At 34.5% G+C, this 24053-nt stretch overlaps 1 protein-coding gene and 1 long non-coding RNA gene across 3 annotated transcripts in view; both read left to right on the top strand.

Annotated features, from left to right (window-relative positions):
* LOC136823927 (uncharacterized) overlaps positions 1-24053 on the top strand; it is a 402896-nt gene that overhangs the window by 25452 nt on the left and 353391 nt on the right. Inside the window, exons 16-18 of one of the 2 annotated variants that reach the window (XM_067080085.1) lie at positions 1772-1919; positions 9564-9643; positions 16448-16613. The exons of the other annotated variant lie outside the window; for it this stretch is intronic. Coding sequence (XP_066936186.1) covers positions 1772-1919; positions 9564-9643; positions 16448-16565 — 346 coding nt within the window. The 3' untranslated portion in view covers positions 16566-16613. Of the gene's footprint in view, positions 1-1771; positions 1920-9563; positions 9644-16447; positions 16614-24053 lie in introns of those variants that run through there. 2 annotated transcript variants of the gene reach the window in all.
* LOC136823883 (uncharacterized) lies at positions 11752-13723 on the top strand. Its single transcript, XR_010849081.1, has 3 exons — positions 11752-12015; positions 12352-12410; positions 12742-13723. It is a non-coding gene; the product is annotated as an uncharacterized lncRNA (long non-coding RNA).

Genomic DNA, 24053 nt, shown 5'->3' with positions numbered 1-24053 from the left:
AATACGAAGTTCTTCATCAAATTATTGACGCAAGAATGATTTTTTCTAGACTTGTGTGCGTTTTTCACTGGCAGTTTACGTTTGTTTTTTTGGACCGACTTGGAGATAATTATGATAAAGCGTAAATGGAAATTGATCAAGTATATTAAAGTACAGCTCCTATGTAAATTTGAGAAAGACCGAAGTTCTTCATCAAATTATTGACGCAAGAATGATATTTTCTAGACTTGCGTTTTTCACTGGCAGTTACGTTTGTTTTTTTGGACCGACTTGGAGATAATTATGATAAAGCGTAAATGGAAATTGATCAAGTATATTAAAGTACCGCTCCTATGTGAATTTGAGAAAGACCGAAGTTCTTCATCAAATTATTGACGTAAAAATGATTTTTTCTAGACTTAAGTTTTCACTGCGATTTGAAAGCAGACACTTGAATTTGTTCTTTTTAACTTGGAGATAATTATGATCAAGCGTAAATGGAAATTAATCAAGTATATATATTTAAAGTGCAGCTCCTATGAAAATTTCAGAAAGGCTGAAGTATTCTTCATCAAATTATTGACAAAAATTATGTTTTTCTAGACTTGCATTTTTTTACTGTGATTTGATGGCGGACACTTATACATTCTGGACTAATAATGATAAATAATAAATGTATATAAATGGATTAAATATTTTTTGATAGATAAATATTGCACTTTTAAGCATATTTATGCTCAGATTAGGGAAAATACAGTACAATAATTACAGTCTTTCTGGGACAACACCGGGTATGCTAAACATAAAACTTTAAATTTGAATAAATTTTAAATAGTATTTTGGGTGTCAGTGTAAACCTTATTTTGAATTTTTCATTGCTTTTATTATAAAAAATATGTAGTTTTAAGCTAAACTATTTCTCTGGAGTTAAGATGAATAAGAATGACACCATTTTAACTTTTACTGATTTACAGCATCTTTGTTTTTTAAACTTTTTTGATTTTTTGTCCAGCTTGAGCTTGAATATAATTATAAGTCTAAGCTTAATAAAAAATGAAAAGTGTATAAATTTTTTGTGATTTTTGATAAGTACAGTATGCCTTGCATTTAACTTCCTTGCAAGGATTTTTATTTTCTTGAATCTGTTGTTGATGTAGCCTTTTGTAGCTGTTCATCTGTATATCTAATTTTTATTATCTCAATATCTATCCTAATTAAGAGCAAATAATTATTCTGTCATACAGATTGTAACATGGCATATTTTCGTTAATCCATATTGTATACAAACGTAAATTTGATGATTTTTTTACTCTCGTTTTAGTAAATCATATCAATTTTTAACAGCATATCTTACTAATCATATTAAGCAATTTAGGCTGACCTTCCAGCGCAGCTGGTTTATTCGAACTTGAAAGGGGAATCTTATTTGTTCGAAACACAGAGAGATTCAAATTATAGAAAGTATTTCAAGGGAGTTTCTCCTTGACAGGGACTGGGAATTAGTTCGAATTATAGAGAGATTCAAATTATAGAAAGTATTTCATGGGAGTTTCTCCTTGACAGGGACTGGGAATTAGTTCGAATTACAGAGAGATTCAAATTATAGAAAGTATTTCATGGGAGTTTCTCCTTGACAGGGACTGGGAATTAGTTCGAATTATAGAGAGGTTCGAATAATAGAAGTTCGAATAAGCGAGAGTCTACTGTATTCAACCAACTGTTCATTTCTACTCGGCTCCTCTCCTTTATATAAAACACTCTTTTTCGAATAATGATTTGCCCTTCTTTGCAGTGATGATCCATGGCAAGAAGTCATGCAACGCATATCAAAGGATTACACTTTGATGACACCACTACCTGTAGACTCCTTCCCGTGTAGCTTTCTACATATCTTCTCTTATGGATATGCTGCTGGATATTACTCTTATAAATGGGCAGAGGTAAAGATTATACTAGAATTAACATTTTACATGGATAAAATTCCCAACAAGCTGAGAATTACTGGCCTCAAAAAGAGAAGTTCCATCGATGCATGAACGGAAGACCTCTCTGGTATCTCTGACACGGTACTAATAACGTTTATTTAGTCCTTGCGATGATATATGAAGAGAAAAACACCCCTTCTTTCGAGCCAAAAAAATACTTCTTTTCCCATCGTCCTATTGTCTGTACACAGACCCAGTATCTACAGCTAATTTCAAAATTCATTGCCATAGAGGGTCTTTTCTCATTTGAGATTTTTCAAACCGACCGCTGCGATGGTGTGTTGGCGAGAGAGGGCAGACGATAAGAGTTGGGTTGCTATTTATGAATCATACTTTATCGCAGAGGTCTCCGTATGGGAATTTTCTTTATCAATCAGACAACGCGCACAGAGTCTACTACGAAGCGACCCAGGTTTTTTTCTCACCATGCCAAATTACAGCTTGTTTGGAAGAAGGCCTCTTATTTTGCACTAAATAGCCTGGTTTTAGCCTATATTTACCTTATTTCTGGGGTTTCAGAAGTACAATTTTCAACCCCCCCCCGGCAATTAGGTGCCCTCCGTTTATTTGGAACCTAAGAGTAAACCTGTCTGGACCTATAAATGAAGAACCTTTTAGGTTTGTTCGTTCTTTAGTGGTATAAAAGGTTTATCTAAAGGATTACCGAACGTTACGAGCATAATTTTTTAAAAATGGCAAATCACGTGATGAATTCTATGATTCTTTATTCTGTGATTTAACTTTTGGCAATTTTGTTTTCATTTGATCAAACTGATCACACATCCCTAGCAAACATCTCGAGTTAATTTTCAGGGATACAGTACCTAATTTCTCAATTACAAGAACTCAAAATAATCAACTGGTCAGGCAACTTTGAAAAAGATAATTGAAAGAGGGAAGAAAGAACATTGAAATGTGGCAGTATGATAACTATAAGATACAATACAAAACCTCTGTTAATAAACAGCTAGTTTACATCGAGGATCAGAATTTAACACACTTCCTTCTCACAAACCCACTGGGACCCCTTCCCACTGGAAAAATTGGCCAAAATATGTGGAAAATTATACTCCAATTTTTGCCCTCACTGAAAATAATCAAATAAACCAATCCTCAATGCAAAATATTATGCTATTTTTCCCATCCTCACTGAATTTAATGACTTGAAAACAATGGAATTAAAATCCCAATCCATAAAAGATATGGGAATATCGATCCCATCGAGTTTCAGTCCATTATTTTTATCCCCGTTGGCTGAAAAAGCCTACCAGGTCTGTGAGAAGGAGGTGTATTAAAAAAAGAATTCAAATAAAGTGTATAAATGGTCTAATGAGCATCACTGTCAAAGCTTTTGACTGTCCACCTTTTTCAGTTCAGTATAGATCGAAATGAATCATTGGTAATCAGGACTTATGGCACCTCCATAACGTCTTCTCGTTGGTTGGACACAAAACATCCAAAATTTTAGACCAACAGAATTTGTTTTGTTTTTATTTATTCATAAAGTAATGACACAAATATAGAATACAAACACTAAAAGGTTCCACTCCCGCCGCAAAAAAAAACCACTAGATCATATCCAAAGGAGAGAGAATTATTGCCATGGTGATTTAACTCCCAGCAGATTTTTTTAAAACTATTTTCTTATTCATAAAAAATAATGTTATGTCTCAAGGGATATGATCACCATGGTAATTGTTTGAATACGAGGCAAGTGATGTTCGTGACGTAATTTATAAAAAGGTCTATCACCAATGTTTCCTTTTGTGATCGTTATCGTATTTCGTAAGGTTTTCTTTCGTTTATTTATTGGTTGATTTGGTTGACATAAGTGGTGAAGATTGTTTATTTATTGGTTGATTTGGTTGACATAAGTGGTGAAGATTGTTTATTTATTGGTTGATTTGGTTGACATAAGTGGTGAAGATTGTTTATTTATTGGTTGATTTGGTTGACATAAGTGGTGAAGATTGTTTATTTATTGGTTGATTTGGTTGACATAAGTGGTGAAGATTGTTTATTTATTGGTTGATTTGGTTGACATAAGTGGTGAAGATTGTTTATTTATTGGTTGATTTGGTTGACATAAGTGGTGAAGATTGTTTATTTATTGGTTGATTTGGTTGACATAAGTGGTGAAGATTGTTTATTTATTGGTTGATTTGGTTGACATAAGTGGTGAAGATTGTTTATTTATTGGTTGATTTGGTTGACATAAGTGGTGAAGATTGTTTATTTATTGGTTGATTTGGTTGACATAAGTGGTGAAGATTGTTTATTTATTGGTTGATTTGGTTGACATAAATGGTGAAGATTGTTTATTTATTGGTTGATTGGTTGACATAAGTGGTGAAGATTGTTTATTTATTGGTTGATTTGGTTGACATAAGTGGTGAAGATTGTTTATTTATTGGTTGATTTGGTTGACATAAGTGGTGAAGATTGTTTATTTATTGGTTGATTTGGTTGACATAAGTGGTAAAGATTGCTTATTTATTGGTTGATTTGGTTGACATAAATGGTGAAGATTGTTTATTTATTGGTTGATTTGGTTGACATAAGTGGTGAAGATTGTTTATTTATTGGTTGATTTGGTTGACATAAGTGGTGAAGATTGTTTATTTATTGGTTGATTTGGTTGACATAAGTGGTGAAGATTGTTTATTTATTGGTTGATTTGGTTGACATAAGTGGTGAAGATTGTTTATTTATTGGTTGATTGGTTGACATAAGTGGTGAAGATGTTTATTTATTGGTTGATTTGGTTGACATAAGTGGTAAAGATTGCTTATTTATTGGTTGATTTGGTTGACATAAGTGGTGAAGATTGTTTATTTATTGGTTGATTTGGTTGACATAAGTGGTGAAGATTGTTTATTTATTGGTTGATTTGGTTGACATAAGTGGTGAAGATTGTTTATTTATTGGTTGATTTGGTTGAAATAAGTGGTGAAGATTGTTTATTTATTGGTTGATTTGGTTGACATAAGTGGTGAAGATTGTTTATTTATTGGTTGATTTGGTTGACATAAGTGGTGAAGCTTGTTTATTTATTGGTTGATTTGGTTGACATAAGTGGTGAAGATTGTTTATTTATTGGTTGATTTGGTTGACATAAGTGGTGAAGATTGTTTATTTATTGGTTGATTTGGTTGACATAAGTGGTGAAGATTGTTTATTTATTGGTTGATTTGGTTGACATAAGTGGTGAAGATTGTTTATTTATTGGTTGATTTGGTTGACATAAGTGGTGAAGATTGTTTATTTATTGGTTGATTTGGTTGACATAAGTGGTGAAGATTGTTTATTTATTGGTTGATTTGGTTGACATAAGTGGTGAAGATTGTTTATTTATTGGTTGATTTGGTTGACATAAGTGGTGAAGATTGTTTATTTATTGGTTGATTTGGTTGACATAAGTGGTGAAGATTGTTTATTTATTGGTTGATTTGGTTGACATAAGTGGTGAAGATTGTTTATTTATTGGTTGATTTGGTTGACATAAGTGGTGAAGATTGTTTATTTATTGGTTGATTTGGTTGACATAAATGGTGAAGATTGTTTATTTATTGGTTGATTTGGTTGACATAAGTGGTGAAGATTGTTTATTTATTGGTTGATTTGGTTGACATAAGTGGTGAAGATTGTTTATTTATTGGTTGATTTGGTTGACATAAGTGGTGAAGATTGTTTATTTATTGGTTGATTTGGTTGACATAAGTGGTGAAGATTGTTTATTTATTGGTTGATTGGTTGACATAAGTGGTGAAGATTGTTTATTTATTGGTTGATTTGGTTGACATAAGTGGTAAAGATTGCTTATTTATTGGTTGATTTGGTTGACATAAGTGGTGAAGATTGTTTATTTATTGGTTGATTTGGTTGACATAAGTGGTGAAGATTGTTTATTTATTGGTTGATTTGGTTGACATAAGTGGTGAAGATTGTTTATTTATTGGTTGATTTGGTTGACATAAGTGGTGAAGATTGTTTATTTATTGGTTGATTTGGTTGACATAAGTGGTGAAGATTGTTTATTTATTGGTTGATTTGGTTGACATAAGTGGTAAAGATTGCTTATTTATTGGTTGATTTGGTTGACATAAGTGGTAAAGATTGCTTATTTATTGGTTGATTTGGTTGACATAAGTGGTGAAGATTGTTTATTATTGGTTGATTTGGTTGACATAAGTGGTGAAGATTGTTTATTTATTGGTTGATTTGGTTGACATAAGTGGTGAAGATTGTTTATTTATTGGTTGATTTGGTTGACATAAGTGGTAAAGATTGCTTATTTATTGGTTGATTTGGTTGACATAAGTGGTGAAGATTGTTTATTTATTGGTTGATTTGGTTGACATAAGTGGTGAAGATTGTTTATTTATTGGTTGATTTGGTTGACATAAGTGGTGAAGATTGTTTATTTATTGGTTGATTTGGTTGACATAAGTGGTGAAGATTGTTTATTTATTGGTTGATTTGGTTGACATAAGTGGTGAAGATTGTTTATTTATTGGTTGATTTGGTTGACATAAGTGGTGAAGATTGTTTATTTATTGGTTGATTTGGTTGACATAAGTGGTGAAGATTGTTTATTTATTGGTTGATTTGGTTGACATAAGTGGTGAAGATTGTTTATTTATGGTTGATTTGGTTGACATAAGTGGTGAAGATTGTTTATTTATTGGTTGATTGGTTGACATAAGTGGTGAAGATTGTTTATTTATTGGTTGATTTGGTTGACATAAGTGGTAAAGATTGCTTATTTATTGGTTGATTTGGTTGACATAAGTGGTGAAGATTGTTTATTTATTGGTGATTTGGTTGACATAAGTGGTGAAGATTGTTTATTTATTGGTTGATTTGGTTGACATAAGTGGTGAAGATTGTTTATTTATTGGTTGATTTGGTTGACATAAGTGGTAAAGATTGCTTATTTATTGGTTGATTTGGTTGACATAAGTGGTAAAGATTGCTTATTTATTGGTTGATTTGGTTGACATAAGTGGTGAAGATTGTTTATTTATTGGTTGATTTGGTTGACATAAGTGGTGAAGATTGTTTATTTATTGATTGATTTGGTTGACATAAGTGGTGAAGATTGTTTATTTATTGGTTGATTTGGTTGACATAAGTGGTAAAGATTGCTTATTTATTGGTTGATTTGGTTGACATAAGTGGTGAAGATTGTTTATTTATTGGTTGATTTGGTTGACATAAGTGGTGAAGATTGTTTATTTATTGGTTGATTTGGTTGACATAAGTGGTGAAGATTGTTTATTTATTGGTTGATTTGGTTGACATAAGTGGTGAAGATTGTTTATTTATTGGTTGATTTGGTTGACATAAGTGGTGAAGATTGTTTATTTATTGGTTGATTTGGTTGACATAAGTGGTGAAGATTGTTTATTTATTGGTTGATTTGGTTGACATAAGTGGTGAAGATTGTTTATTTATTGGTTGATTTGGTTGACATAAGTGGTGAAGATTGTTTATTTATTGGTTGATTTGGTTGACATAAGTGGTGAAGATTGTTTATTTATTGGTTGATTTGGTTGACATAAGTGGTGAAGATTGTTTATTTATTGGTTGATTTGGTTGACATAAGTGGTGAAGATTGTTTATTTATTGGTTGATTTGGTTGACATAAGTGGTGAAGATTGTTTATTTATTGGTTGATTTGGTTGACATAAGTGGTGAAGATTGTTTATTTATTGGTTGATTTGGTTGACATAAGTGGTGAAGATTGTTTATTTATTGGTTGATTTGGTTGACATAAGTGGTGAAGATTGTTTATTTATTGGTTGATTTGGTTGACATAAGTGGTGAAGATTGTTTATTTATTGGTTGATTTGGTTGACATAAGTGGTGAAGATTGTTTATTTATTGGTTGATTTGGTTGACATAAGTGATGAAGATTGTTTATTTATTGGTTGATTTGGTTGACATAAGTGGTGAAGATTGTTTATTTATTGGTTGATTTGGTTGACATAAGTGGTGAAGATTGTTTATTCTTCAGTTCGTATGTTTTGCAGTTGAATGTAGATGATGTTTTGACCATTTTATCGTAATTTGCTTTGGTTACCATCTTTGTTTGCGTTTTGTTGTTGCTAAGGAGATTAGTCGTAGAACCATTTGATGTCTTCTTCTTTAATAGACTGTCCATTTCTGTCACTTTGTTCTAAAGGAGAAAGGATCATCACTTTATTCGGTGCCACGTTCTATAATTTTGGTTGATTTCCTCATAAATTTGTCGTCAAAGTAAAACGTCTTTAAAAGTTCTTAAAAAAACGATTTTCGAAAGTTTTATTCGCGAAGAATATTTCCCTCTTTAAATCGCGAAAGTATATGTCGTAAATTTTATAAAATTCAATTCGATCATGTCATTCCTTACTTTGATGAGATAATATTTCGTACCGTGTTGCGAAATTTTATCCCACTAAAGTACTTTGTGTCTGATAAATTAAAGTCTTTCATTTCCATTGGAATATTGCAAACATCTAACCAATGATATTCAATCTTGATTCAAAAAATCGATCTCTTCCTCTGTGTCCACCTCTGCAATAAAATATACTTTATCCCACTAGATAAAAATAAATTCAATAATACCTTTCTGGGTTTTCACAAAAACTCGCTAAGATAATTTGTTCACTTTTAGGTTGTCTTTGAAGTTCTTCTGTAGCTGCCGGGTGTTGATGGAGGCTGATTAAATTTTTCGATTGTACGTTTGCACGTTTCTCTGCACTTGCGTTCTTCCAAATTGGGTCTTCACTGTCCTTTTTATTGACCTCGTTTCAATATCGCTTTCCGTTCCAACCTTTCCGACAAATTTACTTGGACCCACATTGGTGCGCAAACAAACAAGATATTTATAGTGTGGATAATGTCAATTGTCCAAAACCACCCACTATGATTGTTTTTAATAAATTGAATTTGTCATCCATAGGGAAATTAGAATTCGAATGTCAACCGAAGATTTCCTTATTTTGCTGAGAAAAGGTCATTTCAGCCTAATATTCACTGAAATTTTGGATAATGAGTCGTTTATTAATAATAATTCAGTAAATTGTGGAGGCTAGAGTTTACTTCCTAGTCCGATCGACATTCATGTTTGAACGTGTTGGTGTGTTTAATACATAATTGTTATTGGAAGTTTGCCATTGTTCGCGGAAAATCTTCCTTGTCTTTTGGTTGGTACTAAAAGTACTAGACTATATGGATACAAAGTGTCTACTCTATTTGTAGAGTGTTTAAAGTTGACTTTGTTGTAATTGAAGCATTTTGAAAACTTTCTCATTTCGCTTTAATTTTTCAATTATATTAGTCATTTCTTTAGTAGTTTTTCATTAAATTAGTCCCCCCCCCCCTCCTGCTTATTCCAGACTATTAGACACCTGAGAGTAAGGTTAGAGTTGGTACCGTTCTTACCTATAACAATCCATCTCCCTTTTAACAATCAAAAGCGCCAAAATCGCAAATATTCGTATAAGTGCTGCGGTTATAGCCACTTTTTGTCATATTGATGCGCTTGATCATAAAGTGAACTTTTGGATTGTGGTAGGAGTAGTAAGTACGGTACTCACGTTGTTCTCTTCTTAGGTTTTGTCCGCTGATGCTTTCGCTGCTTTTGAAGAAGTTGGCCTCAATGATCGTCAAAAAGTCGCTCAGCTTGGTGAAAGGTAAGTGTGTTATGTTCAACGACCCCTGATAGGTCTGGTCCGAAGGGCTAGAGGCGAAACTTTAACCCTTCTCATGCAAGAGAAATTGAAGCCACTTATTTTCCATCCAAAACGCGCATAGAAAGCGCCGTAATCATGACTACGGATTGTATCTAGCGGTTCCTTTGTTTTGGAGGACTACATTTTTTGAAATCTAGCGATAAATTCTAGTATCAATCCGGCGTTTATGTGAAAACTACGCGCGGGCGTAATTTTTAGGTTTTCCAAGGCTAGAATGATCATCCCCCCCCCCGATTATTAATTCTTGGAGAATATTTTCAGCCGTCCCTTATTTTGCTCTAAATAAGGCTATTATGGTTTTGGTCTACAATTCCAGTCGTCATTTCCCCCTGTTTACTTTGATCGATTAGGCACCTAAGAGTTGAGGCTAGAGTTTACTTCCTAGTCCGATCGACATTCATGTTTGAACGTGTTGGTGTGTTTAATATATAATTGTTATTGGAAGTTTGCCATTGTTCGCGGAAAATCTTCCTTGTTTTTTGGTTGGTACTAAAAGTACTAGACTATATACCCTATGCCGTCCCTTATTTTGCTCTAAATAAGGCTATTATGGTTTTGGTTTACAATTTCAGTCGCCATTTCCCCCTGTTTACTTTGATCGATTAGTATGAGGGGGGGTTCGGCTCATAATGCCGGTCCGGACTAGCCGTCGTGGGTCGGGTCGCCGACTTTCGAAGGTTGTCGTGGGTCGGGTCGCCGACTCTCGAGGGTTGTCGTGGGTCGGGGCGGCGCCCTTCGAGAGTCGTCGTCCGACCAGGAAGTCGTTGGGAAGGACATCGTGGGAGCCTCTCTTTCATTTTATTCGTCCTCAATTTAATCTAATTAATTAATCTGGTCTTTAAAATATGGGTCCACCGTCCTTCGAGAGTCGTCGTTGGTTCGCCGTCCTTCGAAAGTCGTTGTTGGTCCACCGTCCTTCGAGAGTCGTCGTTGGTCCGCCGTCCCTCGAGAGTCGTCGTCGGTCCGCCGTCCCTCGAGAGTCGTCGTCGGTCCGCCGTCCTTCGAGAGTCGTCGTTGGTCCGCCGTCCTTCGAGAGTCGTCGTTGGTCCGCCGTCCTTCGAGAGTCGTCGTTGGTCCGCCGTCCCTCGAGAGTCGTCGTCGGTCCGCCGTCCTTCGAGAGTCGTCGTTGGTCCGCCGTCCTTCGAGAGTCGCCGGGTTAAAAAAGAGGGATGTTTCATTTTTAGAGTGTTTATCTAATGTTTATTTTCCAGAAAGCCAAGCAGAGAAAGACATTTTCAAATTAGTGAGATCATTCATTCTTACTTAAATCCATAACCAACTGATAATTTAGACCAATAAAGGATAAAAGCAAGTCCGAGAAAATTCATCAAGCCAAGATATTCAAAGCAAAAGATGAAAATTTTGATTTAAAAACAGCTATATTTCGTATAGTATCATATACATCATTCAGGCAAATGATTTCTGTAAAAGAAAGTTGAGCTTAAAAACGATTTCAAAATCTAAAGCAATTAAATGACTAATTAAAATGCAGTAAAACTAAGAAAATAGATACAAATCTCTAGAGGCTTTAAGGCCACTATTCAAAATAGGAGAATGCCTTTTGATATAAATTGCTTCTTTTATTAAAAGAATATTCCATTTATCAGACCTATCAATAATACGAGTGTTATTTTCTATTGTGTTCAAAAAATATTCATTTTGTTCTTTTTTGTTCAATGGTTCTTGCTCAAACAAGAGCATTTTGTTGATGTCGTTAAAGTTCGAACAGGACAAAAGATGACTACATATAGCACTATCTTTACGGTACGAGTGCTCGAGACAACGTTCGTGTAGGTTCCGGTCAGTTTTGCCAATGTATTCTGAGGAACAACCAGGACAACGGAAACGATACACAACATTGGATTTTGAAAGAAACGGCGTTTTATCTTTAGTATTTGTAAATAGATTTACTTTTGTTGTCGAATAGAAGGATTTGAAGACGAGTTTTTTATCTCTTTTCAAATTTCTGCGGATCTTTCTCTCCAAAGACTTAACTAAATTTTGACCAGTATTTCCCAAGTAAGGAACTTTCAGCCAAACTGTAAAAACATTATCAAGCTCATCTTTTGTTTGGGTTTGGTTAGGTTGTTCATTCCTTTGGATATTTGTGAGTGTTAAATCAGAGATTTGGGAAAAGAGGATAAGAAACGCCGCTGCCGCTCGCTGTTTTCCTATTCTTTCCCTTTGAATTCGGCACCCTTTGAAGAAGCAAGGCTGTAGAATAGTTGAGCAAGAAGGAAGGCCGAAACAAAATGGCGTTACGTACAGGTTAACCAATGTTCAAGAAAAAAGTCCTTGAATAAAGCTTTCCAGTGAGTTCTTTGTGAAAAAGAGACTGGGGAGTGAATCTTTGATCTTCTGGGGGTTTCCCCTGAGAAAATCGAGGAAAATCATTCTATATTCTGGGAGTAAAGATGGCGGACATGAGGCATGCTTGAAATTTTGAAAATTTGGGACCAATTTCTTTCTGGCTTGTATTGCTCTGAATGAATTTTTTGTGTTGCAGACATAATTTTTATGGGTAGTAGGAAGGTTGATTGTGACCACCTATGCCTTAGTTTTCCTGGGCACTCTCTAAAACTTCTCGGCATTTTGATTTAAGATGGGCAAAATCGATTGATAATTTTGCTGTTTTTTTTTACTTTTAGATGAAAAAAATAGTGTAATCTTAGAAAAACTTCCTCCATGGTAATGGACTTGAGATTCAGTAAGTATACTTGATTTCCTCTGTGGTACTTTTAGCTTTATCTAGGGAAACCATTGACTTTTGGGTTGGAAATTTCAAGTTTCGGCTAACAAAAACATTGTAAAGTTCAAATAACTTCGACATGTGATATTTATAAAGTCTGACTATTGATGGGCCATGATTTTGACCGGTCAGTGGATTGACTCACAAGGCTTGAACAATTTTGCAGCCAAAACATAATTTCATCGGTGGACTTTACAGTCTGTGTTAGGGTAATTCATGCAGATTATTGCTTATACAAAAACAAAAAAGCCCTAGTTTTACAGTAGATTTTCATTTTATATATTTTCAGGGCTAGTTATCGTCATTTTCTCTATGAAATATTGTTTATAACAACACTACCCAGAAAAACCATTCCAGAGAAAGTTAAGTATGGGCCATTTGCCATCCAAGCACTGGTGCAATGAAGTAAAGATTGACTCAGGGTGACTCAACATTTTTGCATTTTGACCGTCACGTTAAGGCATGGAAAAGTCTGCTAAAAATGAAATTAAACCTGCAGAACCTATATTACGTGCATTATTTAGCTTGACCAAAACAGAATGGAATAATAAATATATGCAGAGGATGTTAATATTTTGTATATATTTTCTGGACAACCGTGGATATGAACAGTTGAACCTGGTTGAGCACCGCCTACATATCCTTTGAAATTGGACATATACTTGGAAAATGTTCTCTGGAACAAAGTGGATTTCCATATACGTATTATGTAAATTTGATCAGTCTGGAGAATTTTTATCGAATCTGTATTTATGTGGATGTTTGTTTTGTATCCAGGTTGTCCCTGTCTGCCTGGAAAGATGGTCCAAACAAGTCATCAGAGCCAGGAAACATGTGGGCCAAAATTACCAAATGTAAACAAACTAGGAGACCCCAAAAGTGCTTCTATTTAAATTCTACAATTCTACTTGAACACATATTTTCACTTGTTGTTATGTAACAAGTTTTTCTGAGCACAGGCTGATATTATTTTTCCAATATTTTTTCCAAATGTAAATGTATTTAATTTTTTAGCAATGAGTTACACATCTGTTGAATTTAGTCCTCTATGGAGCAATGATATAATTTTCTAGTCCAGCTTTCAAGTTATACAATCTGAATCAATGTACTAATTTAAAATCAGTTGGAAGGTTTTAGTCTTTTTTTATAGTCTTCTCAATTTTATTTCAATGGAAAGTCATGAGTGATATTGATTTTTTTCATGCAATACATCTTTATTTTCCCAGGTGTTATAAATGAAGGTGAATCATAAAAAAACCCTTTTGGGTTTAATCTTTTTTAGAAAAATTTCAAACCATTTTTAGCAGCATTTACAAATTAAAAGAGTTGCATAAATGTTTTCTACTAAGAGAAGGATATTTTTAATTTTTAATTCTTATGCACTTTTATTATACTGTTTTATTTGCTAGATAGATATTTCATTATATCAAGGGAAATCCCTAGATGGAGCTGTTTTGTATAACTATTGTATTTTTTTCAATAATGTTTTTGGATTATTTTATGCTTTATTGTTTCGAGTTCATATAAAGCTCTTAAAAGAAAGATTTCATGATATTTGTGATCTTCTAGCATTGATATCATGAATTATCATCGCTTCTTTTTTCTTTCTTTCTTTTGAGCTCTATTTTTGTCCTGTTTCCAATTTGTTCTAATACCCAACATCACTACCCGGCTGAAGAGGCCTCCATGATATTGTTTCTTAGAAACTCTAGTTCAAGAAATAACCAAAAATTATCCTAGTTTTACAAGCTTATCATTTTTGGTTTTATAATGTGAATTTCAATTCTTTTAGCTACAGTATGTATAAATTGATTTGATTCGATCATTCTATAAGGAAAATATTTTGGTCAAAGCTGGGAAATTCTCCCCTTCAGGCACAACGACGAAGGCTTGAGAAACACTGCGTTCAAAGTGAAAAGTGCTTATAAAAAATATCAAAATCCGCGATTTAAAAAAAAAATATTTCACTTTCGATATCAATCACGGCTGCCATTTTTTGTTTGTACTTCTAGTCTTGTGCGCATAACGAATCAAGCGCTCTGATTGGTCCAGAATAAAAACAATCGATCGGCCGCAGACATTTCAATAGAAACAAAAGATTCTACAGCCTAGCTTCAAATAGATGAATAGCGCATTTCTTATCCTCTTTTCCCAAATCTCTGGTTAAATCAATGATTCTATTGCAAACAACACGAGGGAAGGCATTCCAAGAGGCAAGGCGACGAATATAGAGTAACTCTTGCTTGAATTTATTTTCAGAGCAAATTCGGTAAGCTCGAACGACCAGGCTTCTCATCCAGGCAACTTTATAATTCCAGGTGGTATAGCTTTGGAAACTGGTGTATTGGCCCGTATTTGTGTCTTTGCGAAATACAGAAAGCCCGTCTGGTGAGATTTCAATATCTAAAAAATGTGGAACTTCATTTTCAAATTTATCAACTGTAAATTGAATATTTTTATCAAATCCATTAAGCTGTGTATGAATTTGATCGATGTCATCTGGCTTTACGAGAACAAGGGTATCATCAACATATCTGCCGTAAAATTTTAAAGTGCCATTATCAATTAGTGGCTTAACAACGATTTCTTCAAGTTCGGTCATAATGATGTTGGCAAGTAAGGGTCCCATTGAACTTCCCATACTGACACCATCTATTTGCTCGTAAAGCTGGTCATTACTGGTCATTCTTACTTGTCAATTGCTTATTAGAAACTTTTTACTTATTATTAATTTGCGCATGTCTGAAATCAAGAAAAAGGGTCTTTACCCTGAAAAAGTAAAAGTACATATATATTTTTTTCTTTTGGAATGTTGTTAAGGCCCTCCCTCACTCAATACAGAAAGTATTGGGTAATAAAAGGATTCTGTACCTATTATTACCTAGTACTAGGTATGACTAGGTATAGTCATATGTCTTGGAAATAAAATATGGAAATACATATGAGATAGACAACATGGGTAGTCGTTTTTACAAGGGGCAGCTTGTTGTATAGCTTTTAAGGAACACAACCAAAAGCTACAGATGAGCCGTTGAAAAGGCTGATCCCCTCTCAACCTCGTTCCCTTCGCATTACTATGCTTTACTATATGGTGCTAGATATATGAGAGGGGGAACTCGATCAGCCAACACTAGGGTATTCTCTGGCGTCCACAAGTAACGTAAATAAAGTCTGGGATACACGGGCACGAGGTTGATCCCCTCTTACTCTCGAGCGAGGAAAATATCACTAAAACAAATCTCGTACACAATTTTATAAATCATAAATAAATCATAAATCAAAAGTAAATCAGAAATCTCGTACACCATTTTTCGAGTGATTTGCACGCCCCTCGCTCTCGGGTACCTAATAAACGGGGGTTTGGAATAAAAGCGGGGGAAGTGTGGAACTATTCTTAAAAGTATAGCCGAATCCCCACTCATAATAAAAACTCTAAAAATTAAACATCCCTCCTTTTTAACCCGGCGACTCTCGAAGGACGGCGGACCGACGACGACTCTCGAGGGACGGCGGACCAACGACGACTCTCGAAGGACGGCGGACCAACGACGACTCTCGAAGGACGGCGGACCAACGACGACTCTCGAAGGACGGTGGACCGACGACGACTCTCGAGGGACGGCGGACCAACAACGACTTTCGAAGGACGGCGAACCAACGACGACTCTCGAAGGACGGTGGACCCATATTTTAAAGACCAGATTAATTAATTAAATTAAATTGAGGACGAATAAAATGAAAGAGAGGCTCCCACGATGTCCTTCCCAACGACTTCCTGGTCGGACGACGACTCTCGAAGGGCGCCGCCCCGACCCACGACAACCCTCGAGAGTCGGCAAACCGACCCACGACAACCTTCGAAAGTCGGCGACCCGACCCACGACGGCTAGTCCGGACCGGCATTATGAGCCGAACCCCCCCCCCCTCATAGATTAGGCACCTAAGAGTTAAAAAGGAAGAGATCTGTGAATCAAGAATTTATCTTCTTTTTTTAGATTCCGTGATACGGTGTTGTCGTTAGGTGGTGGTCGACATCCAGAACAAGTTTTTATCGATTTTCGCGGTCGAAAACCGGACGTGTCCGCTCTCCTCAAATCGCATGGCTTATTGTAGTGTTGTTGTGATTGTATAGAAATATATAAACTTTCCAAAATCGAAACCTAAAATTTTTTTCTTCATAGAAATATCTACCAGAAGTAACGAGTAGGTAACGAGAAGTAACGAGCTCTCAAATGAAAGTAACGAGCTCTCAAATGAAAGTAACGAGTACTTTAGTCAAGAAAATGACGCTCCATTGTCTTGCTTTTGTTCTCCGGTTAATTGTTTTAAGATTGATGACGTCATTTCTAGATTTTTTTTCAGGCACCTATATCTCGTGACTGGCTTGTCTGTTTCCTTTAAAAATTGACACCTTGAAAATAATGCCTTGAAATTAACCTAATTAGATTTTGTCAATTTTGGTGATGACGTCATCATTTGGGCCTTTTTTGGTACTGGAATCCGGACACCTACATCTCTTGATTGGCTTGTTCGTTTCCTTTCAAATTTGGCATGTGACACCTTGACAATAATGCCTTGAAATTAACCTAATTAGATTTTGTCAATTTTGGTGATGACGTCATCATTTGGGCCCTTTTTGGTACTGGAATCCGGACACCCATATCTTGTGATTGGCTTGTTCGTTTCCTTTCAAATTTGGCATGTGACACCTTGACAATAATGCCTTGAAATTAACCTAATTAGATTTTGTCAATTTTGGTGATGACGTCATCATTTGGGCCCTTTTTGGTGCTGGAATCCGGACACCCATATCTTGTGATTGGCTTGTTCGTTTCCTTTCAAATTTGGCATGTGACACCTTGACAATAATGCCTTGAAACAACGATGTAAAAATAACTTGCCTTGATTCTCAAAAAACATCCGTGTTACGGTTGTAAAAAAAATAATGACATTTTGCATCGTAAAAAGTGCAAATAAAAAAACTTGCTTCATTTGCAACCTTTTTGTTTTGTTGGACAAAATCGATCACGTGATGTATATTTTTCCAAAATTTAGGTTAAGAAAAGTGTATTTTCCTATAGGCAGCCTCACAGAAGGAATTTTTTAATTAGATATTATTGTTCTATAAACATTCATCTGTTTATTTTGTATCATGCAACCTTCATGCACTTTTCATACGTGAGATATCGCATTTCAAAACACACATATATTTTTCAGATAACAGCATTTTATGAGCGTTTATTTATCCAGATGAAGATCAAGTGGTATCAGGCCGATCCGTAGTCAATTTGTCTAAAGATTGGTACCTTTATCTTTTGAAAAAAATTCCAAAATTTGCAGTAAATAACAATTCAAATTTTCTATCAATTCAGTGGATGTCAAAAAGTGTGTCAAAATCTAGCTAAAAGCATAACACGCACTGCACACAGAGCTTTTTAATAGAGTGCTCATTTCAATAGGAAAACAATGGTTGTTCTCTTGGGAGAAGTGCCTTCTAGAGGTAGTTGGTTATCTATTATTTTTACATCGTTGCTTTCACTAAATGCCCACGCAGAAGATCATGTCATGCACTTATAAAGCTTTTAATGCTTTAAAAATTAAAGCACTAAAATGATCAGGAATAATTGATTGATTGATTGATTGATTGATTGATTGATTGATTGATTGATTGATTGATTGATTGATTGATTGATTGATTGATTGATTGATTGATTGATTGATTGATTGATTGATTGATTGATTGATTGATTAATTGATTGAGGCATATACTTGAAAAAAAAATTATATTCCATTAACACAATACTTGAAGAATTCATGCAGCTTGATAATTTGATAAAATTTAAGGAAAAGCTTCTAAAAAATATATTTCAAAACTTATGGTATCATTAGCTTACTGGTTTTCACATCTCCTGTTTGTTTTTTTCTCCCAGTTTCTTTCTTACAACAATATATGTCATGATTATTATTCACAATAGACCTTTTCTGATAATGCCGCAGACATCTTAGATTGTAGGCAAAATATATAGCGGTGAATAAATCAACAAGGCAACCAATCAGAAATAGCTTGCTTTTTTCATTGGCTGCTATATTTCAACAATTCTCTATTGCTACTTTGCCTAATAAACAATAGTCAAGAGAATACTACGTATAAAATTTATCAAAAAGTTCTGCGCCATCTTAAATTGGGTGAAATAGAAACCAATCCTAGTTAAGACCAGGGCTCCTCTTGTGTATACGCTGTGCACTTCTCAAGCAAAATCTTCTATGTTGTTGGTCAAAAGAAAATAAAGGAATGTCATTGTGGTCTATTCAGACGTACAGTCGAGAAAATTTAAATGCGCTTTAATTTTTTTTCAAGTGCATAGTACTTTTTCATGATGCAATCTTTTCTCCAAGCTGAAAGGATCGAAGCCATTAAGATGATCGCAGCACAGACAATGAAGAGACGTACCTCCAGGAAGCTAGATTTTTTGAGTTTATAGCTATATACTTTCACTTTATTGTGTTTCCGTATGAATGTCTGTGTATCTAGTCTAACCACCGTTAAATGCCTTCGGGAAGGTCCCTCCTAACTTGGAAAGCCAGAATTGGAGCTATTTCACCAAACCACTGGAGCGTAAGTTATTTAGAAAAAGTTGAATATGCGCATGTAAAGTTAAACGAATGTTAACAAACTTTTTTCAGGTTTTTGAAATAGATTTTACCACACTGTAAAAAACAGTGAATACACTCTAAGTGAGGTAAATCTATTTTGAAGACCAAAAGAAAAAGTTTGTTTACATTGATTGACATTCAACATTCATTCAACCACTTTTGGATTCAACTTTACATATGGCCATATGCATACATTCAACATTTTTGTACTTTGCCGGTATCTTGTTTTACTAAGTTAAGAAGGACTTTCTAGAGTTACGACCATATGATGGTATTTAAAGCTCAAGAAGCTCTATAAACAATAGAGCTAGTTATTAATACTAGTTATAGCTTTCACTAAATGCCCCCACAGAAAGATCATGTCATGCACTTATAAAGCTTTTAATGCTTTAAAGATTAAAGCATTAAAAATAATCAGGAATAATTGATTGATTGATTGATTGATTGATTGATTGATTGATTGATTGATTGATTGATTGATTGATTGATTGATTGATTGATTGATTGATTGATTGATTGATTGATTGATTGATTGATTGATTGAGGCATTTGCTTGAAAAAAAGAAGATATTCCATTAACAAAATACTTGAAGAATTCATACAGCTTGATAATTTAATAAAATTTAAGGAAAAGCTGGAAAAGTTTCTCCAAAATATATTTCAAAAATTATGGTATCATTAGCTTACTGGTTTTCACATATCCAGTTTGTTTTTTTCTCCTAGTTTCTTTTTTACAGCAATATATGTCATGATTACTATTCACTAAATAGACCTTTTCTGATAATGCCGCAGACATCTTAGATTGTAGGCAAAATATATAAGCAGTGAATAAATCAACAAGGTAACCAATCAGAAATAGCTTGTTTTTTCATTGGCTGCTATACTTCAACAATTCTCTATTGCTACTGAGGGAGAGAGGGTACTGCGTATAAAATTTATCAAAAAGTTCTGCACCATCTTAACTTGGGTGAAATAGAAACCAATTCTAGTTAAGGCCCGGGCTCCACTTGCGTACGCTGTGATTGCACTTCTCAAGCAAAATCTTCTATGTTGTTGGTCAAAAGAACAATAAAGGAATGCCATTGTGGTCCATTCAAACGTACAGTCGAGAAAAGTTAAAATGCGCCTAATTTTTTTTCAAGTGCGTAGTACTTTTTCATGATACAATCTTTTCTCCAAGCTGAAAGGATTGAAGCCATTAAGATGATTGCAGCGCAGACAATGAAAAATCGTGCCTTCAGGAAGCTTGGCTTTGTGAGCTTATAGCTATATACTTTCACTTTATTGTGTTTCCGTATGAATGTCTGTGTATCTAGTCTAACCACCGTTAAATGCCTTCGGGAAGGCCCCTCCTAACTTGGAAAGCCATAATTGAAGCTATTTCACCAAACCACTGGAACGTAAGTTATTTAGGCTACCACAACTGCATGAAAAAGTTGAACGTGCGCATGTAAAGTTAAACGAATGTAAACAAACTTTTTTCAGGTTTTTGAAATAGATTTACCACACTGAAAAAACAGTGAAAACACTCTAAGTGAGGTAAATCTATTTTGAAGATCAAAAGAAAAAGTTTGTTTACATTGATTGACATTCAACATCCATTCAACCACTTTTGGATTCAATTTTACATATTTTATACATTCAACTTTTTTGTACTTTGGCGGTATCTTGTTTTACTAAGTTAAGAAGGACTTTCTCGAGTTACAGCCATATGATGGTATTTAAAGCTCAAGAAGCTCTATAAACAATAAAGGTAGTTATTAATAAAATAACAGAGACAAAGATAAATTACAGTTTAAACAAAAATATCAAATGTACATATTGAAAAATTGAGCAAATTTCTTTAAAGATTCCAGAAAAAAAATTGAAATCATTGCTGAAGTGAACTTCTGACTAAATTACAGTAGTTAGTATTCAGTTTCAAAGACAAGAAACAAAATTTGACATACAAAACACTTTTTCCATTCAAATAATGAGCTCGTCATCATAACCAGTCTGCCATTTTGTTTGTTTTGATTTGCACAAGTAATATTGTAATTCGTGTTATATCATACACTGTTACAATTTGCATTTATAACACTCGCTTAAGCTTTTCAAAGCTAAATCAAAACTAATAAATTGTGATATGTAATAATGGTAATAGCATATAACATATAATATATGTATACTACCTTCCCGGAAAAAACCGAACATTTATGGAACAGACTAACTACGGGAATGCTTGCGCGACAAAACAAACAAACGCAACAAAATTTCGAGATTCCAGTCCAATATCTATGCGTGAAGCTATGAGTGCCTCCTCGTCGCTACGCTCCTGCGGGGGCAATAATAACAAACAAAGTCAAAGATAAATTACAGTTTAAACAAAAATATCAAATGTACATACATTAAAAAACTTGAGCAAATTTCTTTAAAGATTCCAGAAAAAGAATTGAAATCATTGCTGAAATGAACTTCTGACTAAATTACAGTATTTAATATTCAGTTTCAAAGACAAGAAACAAGATTTGACATATAATACAAAACACTTTTTCCAGTCAATGAATCAGCTCATCATCATAAACAGTCTACAATTTTATTTGTTTTGATTTGCACAAGTAATATTGTAATTCATGTTATATCATACACTGTTATAATTTACATTCGATTCAGCTTTTCAAAGCTAAATCAAAACTAATAAATTGAAATATGTAACATCATTAACTGAGGATGATGCTCGGAGAGCATCGAAACGTCTTGCAATAAATTTTTAACAAAAATAAAAAATGCTTCTGTTAATTTTTATCATTAAGTTTCTGGCCCGATTGAACATATTTTTACAAATATGTAACAATGGTAATAGCATATAACGTAATATGAAAATATGGATACTACTGTCCCGAAAAAAAAAACCGAACATTTATTACGGAAGAGACTAAACTACGGGGATGCTTGCGCGACAAAACACAAACAACAAATTTTCGAGATTCCAGTCCAATAACTATGCGTGAAGCTAAGAGTGCCTCCTCGTCGCTGCGCTCTGTGCGGGGGCAACAATGTAATGCTCGTTCCCCCGCTCGCTGCGCTACTGCGCTCGCTGCGGTGGCAATCAATAATCGAATCAGAACAGTCGGATGCAATGTGATTATATTTTGCAGAATATAGCTGCAACTGTAACGACGTAGCTCTATTATCATATAAGTATAACGCGGGTAGACCTGAGTATTTTATTAGGCTGCACCCGACTGAAGGCTGAAACACGACTTTCGAGATGACGTTACTAATTTTATTTTGGCAATTTTTAATCTAAAGTAAGATTGATTCAGTCACTTGGTAAAATTTGATGGTAAGTTGTGTCACTTACACTGAATAGATCTTTTTTTTCTGCTATTGTATAGGAAACAGGCAATATTTTTAAAAAGTTTTTACGGGTACCTCTAATAAGGTTGGCAAACGATATCATACTCCAGGATGCAAGTGAAATTTTTCAATCCGCGGACGTAGACGAGGGTTCGGTTATTATCAGTTAGGGTTAGGGTTGGAGCTCGAGAGTCACAATATAAGGCCGAAGGCCTTCTTAGGGGCATTCGTACCCTGTGACTTAACTTTGGATCCCGTAGGGATCCTTGTAGGGGCACCGGTAGGGTTGGGAGCTTTCTTAATTAAGGTCTGTAAATTACACGCTATAAGTATTTGTGAATGACAGCTTTCTGTCGTGTCTCGTTGGCGCAAGCGGTTAGGCATTGGGTTTGTAAACCAAGGTTGCTTGCATTTGGTGGTTCGAGCCGGGGTCGGTGACCTGTTTCACGGGTACAGGCAAATTTCAGAAAAATACTTAGAAAACAGTTAGAAACACTTGAGAAAGATAGAAAATCAGGATAGAAGATATTCAAGTTTGATTACCATGACCAACGTTATTTGAAGGGGGTAGGGGTTCGAAATTAAAACATCCATTTGATGTTTTCCTTGGCAAGTCAGAGTTTTTCATATTTTGAACGCATGCTTCACCCAAGCCAGTTTTTTCAAAGCAAACTCAAATTATTAAAGTGCTGGATAACGCTATATTGCAGTGAGCCGTAGCTTAGCATTGTAAAAACTGGCTTGGTTAACCAGGCTTGGTATGATCCTCGCTTAGGTTTCTGATTTCGTTGAAGTGTTTAAAGGGGAACTCAACAAATTTTGGATTTTTTCGTTTCTATCCTGAAATGGTTTGTTTCAACGATGAATTTCAAAATTTCAAGGTTGCAACTCTCCTTTCAATCTAAAAATTTGTTTGATGAGCTTTTAAAGAGAGGCTCCCCTCTACTAAAATGAAATTGTTTGTCAAATAAAAAAGACGCACTTTCAGCTGTTTTATGACGTAGCTGTATTCAGAAAGCTGAAGATGCTTATCTTCTAAAAATCAGTGAAGACAGGCCTTTCAGTAGAGGGTTTGAAACGAAATTTTTGTGTTTCTTGTTGGATTTTTTATTGTTATTCAGCTAAATCACCCACAATTTACCAGGAATACTTTTCTATGTATTTATTTCTTATTTAAAACAGAACTCTGAAAACATACTGTAGTCTTAACTGAATTTGTTCTGTTTTCTGAATATTGTGACGTCATAATCCAAAGAGAAGTCGATCTTTTTTAAAAAAGAAAGGGGGTGATTTTTTGAACATATTTTTAACTGAAGTTAAGAGATTTTTCATGATTTTTAGTTGAGAGATCAGACTTATATATTTTCTTTCTTATTTTTATATACTTAATATTACCAAAAATCAGGAAAAAAATGAATTTGTTGACTTCCCCTTTAATGTAGTAAAAGACTGCTTTGAAATTATAGTGTAATGTGTTAGCTATGGCACTGATTTGACATCAGGATGAATTTCCCACCTTTTTATTGTGAATTTTTCAAAATCTTTTTCAGAATTTTTCTTGATTTTTGAGAATTGTTCAAAAGATTTTTTTTTTCATTTTAATTATTC

Source organism: Clytia hemisphaerica, unplaced genomic scaffold, assembly GCF_902728285.1.
Source record: "Clytia hemisphaerica strain Z4C2 unplaced genomic scaffold, Clytia hemisphaerica genome assembly, whole genome shotgun sequence".
In the NCBI taxonomy this organism is placed as follows: Eukaryota; Metazoa; Cnidaria; class Hydrozoa; order Leptothecata; family Clytiidae; genus Clytia; species Clytia hemisphaerica.
The sequence above is the reverse complement of the archived record's forward strand: the minus strand, read 5'-3'. Positions and strand labels throughout refer to the sequence as shown.